Source organism: Hydra viridissima, unplaced genomic scaffold (genome assembly GCF_058129835.1).
Source record: "Hydra viridissima isolate aposymbiotic clone 2 unplaced genomic scaffold, HvirCarnegie_v1 scaffold_5, whole genome shotgun sequence".
NCBI classification, from domain to species: domain Eukaryota; kingdom Metazoa; phylum Cnidaria; class Hydrozoa; order Anthoathecata; family Hydridae; genus Hydra; species Hydra viridissima.
Window position 1 is genome coordinate 13,230,717 of NW_028324304.1, and position 8,439 is coordinate 13,239,155.

General features: G+C 30.4%; 1 protein-coding gene and 1 long non-coding RNA gene across 3 annotated transcripts in view; both read left to right on the top strand.

The window, feature by feature from the left end:
- The window catches only part of LOC149888793 (uncharacterized), a 3,623-nt gene extending 1,246 nt beyond the window's left edge, over positions 1-2,377 (top strand). Inside the window, exons 1-2 of the long non-coding RNA XR_016452549.1 lie at positions 1-649; positions 972-2,377. The exon at positions 1-649 is cut by the window's left edge and continues 1,246 nt beyond it. This is a non-coding gene — a long non-coding RNA (uncharacterized LOC149888793). The remainder of the gene's footprint in view (positions 650-971) is intronic.
- A 2,121-nt stretch (positions 2,378-4,498) lies between these two features.
- Positions 4,499-7,939, top strand: LOC149888794 (uncharacterized). Of its 2 annotated transcripts, XM_090087657.1 has the most exons (5): positions 4,499-5,685; positions 5,793-6,126; positions 6,979-7,137; positions 7,251-7,434; positions 7,642-7,939. In XM_090087657.1, the coding sequence occupies exons 2-4, from the start codon at positions 6,124-6,126 to the stop codon at positions 7,404-7,406; spliced, it is 318 nt and encodes a 105-aa protein (XP_089943783.1). In that variant the 5' UTR covers positions 4,499-5,685; positions 5,793-6,123; the 3' UTR covers positions 7,407-7,434; positions 7,642-7,939. The 2 variants fall into 2 exon arrangements, with proteins under 2 accessions (XP_089943783.1, XP_089943782.1); XM_090087656.1 differs by having other exon boundaries at positions 4,581-6,126.
- Positions 7,940-8,439: the final 500 nt, after the last annotated feature.

An 8,439-nucleotide genomic window follows, 5' to 3' on the forward strand; every position in this document is an offset into this window, starting at 1 on the left:
TTATATGTCACTTGTATGACATAACTAATATATAACTTTTGTTTTTGTGCAGTTTGTTTTTGTTCATAAAGATTATTTGAATTCGCAAAAACTTTACTTTTACATGATTATTTTTGATATTGGCAATAAAAATCATCGACGTTTTGACTGTTTACAGCGAATGATAATGAATTAAGTACAAATTTCTATATCATGCATTTAAAATAAATCGACTCTAAAGTAATTTTTACAACTTTAAAGTCGATTTGGCATTCTACTGTCACCCCCGATGACTTAAGGAGGAGAGCTTTGTGAAAAATTGGAAATCTACGGATTTTTTATATTTCTTCTAACATTTTTACATTTTATCTCCGATGCACAGTGGAGTATTTATACGAAAAAGTTGATCAAAAGTCGATTTTCAAAATTTTGTCAAAATCTGTTTTTATTGGTGCATTTTTAAAGCTTAATAAAGTTTACACCCCTAAATGATCATTTCGGTTACCCATCTCCCTCCCACCTTATTTGGGCAGCTTTAAAAATCGAGAAATTGTGGTAATGAATTCAATTGTTTTTCAACGTTCCTGTTGACGAGCATTATTACAAATCGTTTTTTGAGTTTGTGGTTTGTGACAAATTTTAAAAATCATAATGGATATTGAAAAAGAAGGTAAGCTCATACTTTTGGTATATTTATTTTCTCTATTTTATGTTGCTGTCACATTTCTTATCAATTATATTTGATGTAAAATATTTAACGTTTTTTTTTTATATACACGATATTAAAAAGTGTTTTTGAATATCAATTAAGCCTTATTAAGCTACAAGCTTGTGCTTCACATAAAGCTTAGATATTCTATTTACCATTTAAGAAAAAAAAAGTTGCGCATGTTCGCGCCCTAAGATTTTTTTATTTTTTTAGTCAATAACGCAAAAACATTTTTTTTTGTGATTATAACTTTTATTTAATTTTGTTTATACTTTTATTGTAGAATCTCAAGCTATCACAATAGAGATGACTAGACGATCACTTTATGAAGTCTTGGGGCAAAGTTAAGAGAAAAAAATTGACGACAAATTCGTGTTTTTATTAGAACACCTTAAAAAAATAACTAAATGCCCTGCAAATGAAGAAAGTGCACTAAAAACTATTTTTTCACCTTTTAAGTTCCAACTTAAACAAAAATGGGAAGACGCAAGCCGTAAAAGAGAGAGTTTTTTAAAAGATAACAAACAATGGCTCAATACCACCATATCTCTACCAACTTGGACGGTGGCAATACCCGACCGGCCGTCAAAAGAATTTTGTGAATCGAGTTCACCAACGAGAAGGCGAAAAACAAGGGTTTTAAGGGAAAATACACCTTGTTAGCAGTTGATGTATGCTGCTCAAATGAGTCAACGTGCTGCAGGGAACAGTGACGCGTCTAACGTTATAAAGGAAATTTTATTTACACCAACAAAAGCCAAACAATATAGAAAAAATGACACATCTACTGAAGATATGAAAAAGCACACACCATTAGAAGTGTTGTCTATTTTTGTGGAAGCTGATATGATTAAAAAACAATATGAAATTATTCATGCAGCCAACAAGAATATCTGTGAAATGGAATGTTAAGTGGAATGTTATTGACTAGAAGAAACGATAACAGTTACAGAATTTTGCTCAGAAATTAAATTAAAAGATTTTCTGGATCACACGTCTAGGCAATTATGCTGTTATTTGAACGAAGTTATTGAAACTTTAAATGAAAAAGAAAGAAATAATTTAGAATTGATTTCGAAATGGGGTTGTGATGGCTCGTAACAACAAACGTTTAAACAAAAATTTCAAAACAGTGACGATAGCGACGCTAACATACTTCAAAGATCTTTAGTCCCCCTACGGCTTATATGCCATATTGGTAACCAAAAGAAGGTGCTTTGGCAAAACCCAGCACCATCATCTACAAGGTATTGCCAACCAATAAAAATACGTTTTATTCGGGAGAGCAAAGACGTAACAAATGATGAAATCGAATGCGTAGAGAACCAAATAAAAGGCTTGAGAAAAAGTGAAATAATGAACGCTTTTGGTGGTAATTTGCAAATAAAGCATGTATTTCTTTTTACTATGATTGATGGAAAAGTTTGCAATACTGCTACAAATGCGACATCAACAATGAGATGCTATATATGTGAACTTCAAAAGATTTTAATGACTTGAATAAAAAAACGACAGAAAGCCGTCAAACACTGAAATTTGGGCTATCAATAATGCACGCAAGAATCAAATTTATTGAATCCTTGCTGCATATATTATATAAATGATTGCATTGACATTTACTAAAGTATTTTATTTTATTTTGGATTAAATATAGGGCTATAATAATAAATTTAAATTGTTAATTTCAAATTGTTTGGTTGTCAAATCATTAGCCCTTGTAGCGGGTTAACCATAGGATTTAATCCTTTAACGAAAAATAATTCATGACAACAGGTACCTAAGGATTAGGTTCAGTAATTAAGAAACCCAGTATAGATTTAGATGCATCTTTCAAGTGTGATTATCCTTTTTAGTAATATAAATTTAGTTATTTGTCATTATGTTAAATAGTTGTAAAGTTGTAGATATTTGTAAAGTATGTAAGATGTATAATTATATGTATTTTTTGTTTTAATGTAATAATTTTTTACATTTCATGTGTGACCAATCATTTTTAATACAATATAATGATCCTAAACTTCTTTTTACAACATATCACATCGATAATAAACATAAAATAATTTTGTTCAACTTTTCAAGTGAAATACTGTGCGATGTTGAATTGACTATTGTTTAACGTCCAACTTGTTGAGTAAATTAAATTTACTAAATTTAATTTTTGTTTCAAAGTTCTTTATCTTTTGTTTCATTTTTGGTTTGATTTGTTTGTTTCTGATGCAAATGTCTTTTCAAAGACAGCTCACTTGAGGTAAGCCTTGTTGCGGCTACTGGTGTTGATTGTTGATTTAGCAAGAACTGTGTAGTTTTTTTCTTCTGTGTCCACCATTTCAACTCTCAATCTATTTAGTCCTCTTACTTTTATTTATATAAGCGTCTCGGTTCCTCCATTCTAACCATTTTCGTAGTATGGTAATCGTGTGGAAAATGTTAGCGTTTTTCTACACCTTCAATGCAATCCATGTGCTGTAGCTGAGCCAAAATAAGCTATACGAATCCTGTCGAATGGTGAGGTAGAACAAATCCATAATGGAATATGGTAATAATTTTTTAAAATAGTAATGTATTGAAATGCAGCGGGTGACTGAAATGTATTTACAAAGTTGATGAAGTCTTTTTTAATTTTTTACGATTTCATGTCTCTTAAAATGGTCTTCTAAAAAAACGTCATCTTATTTTAATCATTGTAAAGTCGAAGAGGTAAATTATTCAGAGTGGTAAAATATTTTAAAAAATCTTAATAATAACAAATTAGTGGAAAAAATTTTTTTAACGAATGAGTGGAAAAAAATCAAACAAGAAATTTTTCTCAACTCTAGATTTCTTCTTGTATGGAAGATATCAGGATTGGAACTGAATCTAGTTGCCAATTTAGGATTTAAAATTCCCGATCGGCCATCAACGCACTTTTTCAGACGTTCGATGTTTTTTTCATCATAATTTTGGCAAAACACTTTCCCTCATTCGAATGCTGAAAAACTGTGGCTTTCGAATTATTGTCATCAATATGATCCGCGACTGATTTTATTAATAAGGTTTGATGCGATTCGCAGTATTTGAACATACGCTCAATTAAACTCATTTTTTCTACTTTTAGTATCTAAAAAAATTACAAAACAGTGAGAATATAAGATTTGATGCCCAAAGAATTTTACTCAAGCCATATTTAAACTAGAGAATGTCATTTGGTGCCGTCGGCCGCCGAACGGGTAATTCCAAAAAATTTTTCGGGTCCTGAACCCGTTCCGGTATAGACCCGTTAAATACCCGATAGCCCAATAACCCGAAACAATAACCAACCGGTTAACGAGCACCGACAGCTAAGAAACCGAAACCGATAAATTAGCGGTTTTCCGTTCGAGTATTAATTTTTTTCAATACACGAAAATCCGAACCCGTTCGATTTTTGACTTTGTCACCGTTCGAGTTCCGAAACCTTGTAAAAAATTTGGCACCAAAAGTTAATTTTCTTAACACATTAGTTGCCTTAGTCATCATAGAATTAAAACACTGGCAAATAGAGCTTTTTCACCTATGAATTTTTACCTTACAATGATTACAAAATAAATATTTAAAATTCGGAGATGTACTGTTTGTCTTCATGAGTTTCTTGGCATGAAATAAATTGAAAGAAGCCTGAGCCAAGGTTTAAAAAATCATTTTCGACAAATTTTTTGTCTCCTTCAATGCCATACATGTCCATAACGTTAATTGCACCAACAGAGGCTTCCTAGATGTCATCATCCAGCTCCTCATTTGGAATTGATGAAGAGCTTTTAGTTTCTGAGCAGAATTTGAGCTGCATTTTTCTTTCAAACTGAGAGTAGTTACGTTTCATGAAGAGCAATTTTTCAGTCTTCAGAGGATGCGGTTTCTTTCCTTTGTGACTGTCAGTGCTGAACAAGCGCTCAGAAGATGCTGAACTTGCAGGAAATCTCAGGATAACAAAAGCAGCCTTGGAAAGAGATAGATAGACATTCTCTTTTGCATTGGCCTTCCCATCCATGCAGAAATTGCCTAATCATCATTTTCATAGGCAAAAAGTTCTCCTTTCAATCCAATCGCACTCTTCTTCTGCCAAATAAAGCTCAAAAAGAAGCTTCCAAATTGTGAGTACCGAAAGCTGCCGTTGATAGGGAATGGTTCTATCTCGGAGTCTTCTTCCTCACTTTTACTGAAAAAACTTTAAAAGAACTCTTTGATAGCTTCTTCAGGATCCTTGGCTTAATTCTGACTGAATATAGTTTACTTGAACTTGACCTTTCAAGATTTCAGCGTCTTTGTTTGAAAAAAAAAAAAGAGAGAATTGAAAAACTCTGACTTTTATGGGCGAAAAGATTGACTTCAAGGCAGATAGTCAGACTTATTCATACTTTAACCAATTTTTACTGAGTTTGTGTTCTAATATTTATAAATATTTGTATTTTTGGAATTATAGGCAACTATTCCAAATTACTCGCATTTCTTTTAATTATTCAGAACTGATTGCATTACTTCAGATCATTTGTAACACTTATTTATATTAGCAACTTTAAATGTAACTTTTGACAATTAGCACATCTAACGGTGGATTGGGAACTTGCACAAAAGTAGACTACAGCCAGTTACATTGCAATTTTTGACTAATAGTATTTTTAAATGATTTTTCATTCACACTTGTAACAAGGATTCACTCACATTTGTAACAAGGATTAATATAACAACATTACAGTATTTATCTTTGGTGATTATGATATTCTTTGTGCACTTTATGATATTTCAGAAGCTTCAGGTGAGTTATTACAAAAGAAATTTGACATTAAAAGGTGAATTTGAACAACTTGTAGTATTTTTTTGACATGAAACTTAGTAAAGAAGAAAAAACAGAAATAGAATATTGCACACTTGAAAGTCTTTAAACCAATTACCAAAGATTTTTTAAAAATGAGGATCTTAAGAAAGATGGAAAAAATTTCAATAAAGTCATAACAAAACCAATTTCGAAAGTAACTCTACATCAGGTAAAATTATTTCTGATATTAGTGATAAGTGATTTGCTGTACAGAGTCACTAAAAGTTAATTTAATTTTTTTTAAATTATAACTCATACACACACATTTATATTTAGGTTTCTTTTCCAACTCTGCTCATTGCTATTTGGATTTATCTTAAATATTTCAACATATTTGTATAAGAAACCCATGAAGTTGGATATTCTTATGGCGCCAGAAGTAGTATTAAAAGATAAAAGCAGGATCTGTTCTGAAAAATATCATGAATTTATATCAAATCAAAATGATTTGTCAGACCTTTCAAAGTTCTATTTTTAATCTTGATGAATAAATACAGCTGGTGAATGATGCTATGGAAATGGCTAATTAAATAATCCTTAAAATGTGGAAAATATTAAGTCAATTTACTTCCCTAAACTAGATTTCCTAAAGAAAAGGAAAAAGGAAATGGTAAGCATTTCTTTAAAATGTGGCATTGACAACAAGATAATGTTAAGTTCTGTTTTTTTATAGAACTATTGTTCTGCTTTAAATTGGTACTGACCTTTAAAAACTAAAACTGCTAATCCTTTGATTTTCAGTGTAATATTTGATTAAATACATGTACAATGAAAAAAAGTTCAGCATAAATAAATAAAAAACTATGAATATGCTCATAAACATGCTGAGTCAGCAGTAAATATGCTATTTTAACTGCATTTTTAAACAATAAGTTCTTCTTAACTAGTCATAGTTTGAGTCTAAACTTTTTCAAAAAGGTTAACATCTTGACAAAGGGATTTGATCGGAATCACCATCATAGCATTTATAGATGCAAAATGGTGGCATTTTTAATAATGGTTTTTTAATTTTATTGTAAAATCTGTGCTGTCAAGATCATTATCTCAAGAACAGCAAACTGTAAAAACCTTATTTTGGTCAAGCCCCTTTACAGTAACCTGATCCAAGTAGTTAAAAAGATATCCTTGTTCAAAGTTGAAAAACTCAGAAAACAAGAAAACAAAACAAAATCTCTCTAAAATATTCAAGACATATATGAGTTTTCATTACAAAAACATTTTTTTATGACTGAAAATTTAACTCATTTTTTTACTAAGAAACATGTAAGCATTTTTGAAATCTACAATAATTATGTTATTCAAATTTATAAAGTAAAAATTTTGGAAAATTTTCATATTTTATAGGCTAGTACCAATTTAAGCACTTTATATGTCATATCTCGATTATTCCTGACCAATGTTTCCTCGTGGAAACTGCTATTTAACTAATGTTAATTTAAAAGCAATTATAATACTTCTATAGACAAAACAATGTGATACTCTGGAGCTTGAATCTACACTGAAGAAAGGTGAGGGATCATGCACACAACAGATTGCAGCAATATTACAAAAACTGAAAGTTCAGCAACAAGCATACCATGAAAAAAATTTTATCGAAAATCATGTTCATAAAATGCTTCAGGTTCCATTTCTTTTATAAATGAGTTTATTCTAAATTTGAAACATTAATAACAAAAATAACAAGCAATACAAAATCTGCAATATATCTTTTAAAGAGACGTTTTTCTTTTTTAGAAAATCCCTATGCCAAAGTTATGTAATTCAATTCCAAAGCTTGTTTATGATAAAGGATTCTCTGGGACAAGCCTGCACGAGAAAGCAGTCGAAATCTTTACAAAACATAAACATTTTTTGCATGCTATAGCATATTCTACTCAAAAAATAAAATGACAACAGAAATATTAAATGAACTTTTTAAGTTTTATTTGATTTTTTTCTTTTTCTTTCTGTTTTTAATGAGGATCTCAAAGCGCACTTTATTATGTTTATAGTTATTGAGATTGAAGAGTATACTGAAACTGCAACAATGCCTAGCAAGATAATTTTGACGATTTGTGATGATTTAACTTATAAAGCTGAGATTATAAGTACAACATGATTTATGTTGCTACCATTTTTTATTTAGAAAAAAATGTAGTCGAGTAGATGCATTTTTATCGTACAACTTGGCCTAAGGCTTTAGTGCCTCTGAAGTTACACATGTTGGAAGATCACGCTATTCCATTTTTGAAAAAATAGGGCGCTGGCTTTGGATTGAATGACAAAAAAGGTGGAGAATCAATTTATCTTGAGTTAAACAATTTAAAGCGTATTTATCAATCTATCCCTTGCCCAACAAAGTGGCTAAAAAGCATCCTAAAATTTCACCATCTGAAAACTAATCCTAAAAGTAGGGTGTTAGTTCCAGTATCACAAAAAAGAAAGATATAAATAATGATATAAAGTTCCTTTTTTCTTTTATTTGTCTCTACTAAAGGCCATGGCCTACTTAAATACACGGCCTTCTTTATTGCTTAAATCGAAAAAAAATAGAAGGCCAGTTTAAAAATCGTATATTCAGCCGGATGGACATACTTTCTCAAATTAATTTTAATTATCGCGCTATAAATTTTCAGTATGTATATCTGGCACAGGATAAAAAATTTTACGTTAGCTAGCTAAATCTTAACTGCTAAACTTCAATAAACTTAATTGTGAATACTTAATTATGGCTTCCTTTTAGTATAAGATAATGGTTGCACCTCTAATTATTTCTGTTGTAAAGTAGTCTCAGTTTTTTGTTTTCCAAACTACAATGATTTGAGAAAGATATGAGTTATATTTGGCAATAGAAATTTTGGGACTGTCAAGTTCTGTGCATGAAATAAAAATACACAAATTCTCAAAAATAAGCTTCAAAAGTATAACAAACTGATTAAAAGTG

What these genes read in the sequence shown, in the direction of transcription:
- LOC149888794 (XM_090087657.1), top strand. An exon ending in ATGTTCATAAAATGCTTCAG is followed by an intron (nt 7,138 to 7,250) that starts GTTCCATTTCTT and finishes TTTCTTTTTTAG; the next exon opens with AAAATCCCTATGCCAAAGTT.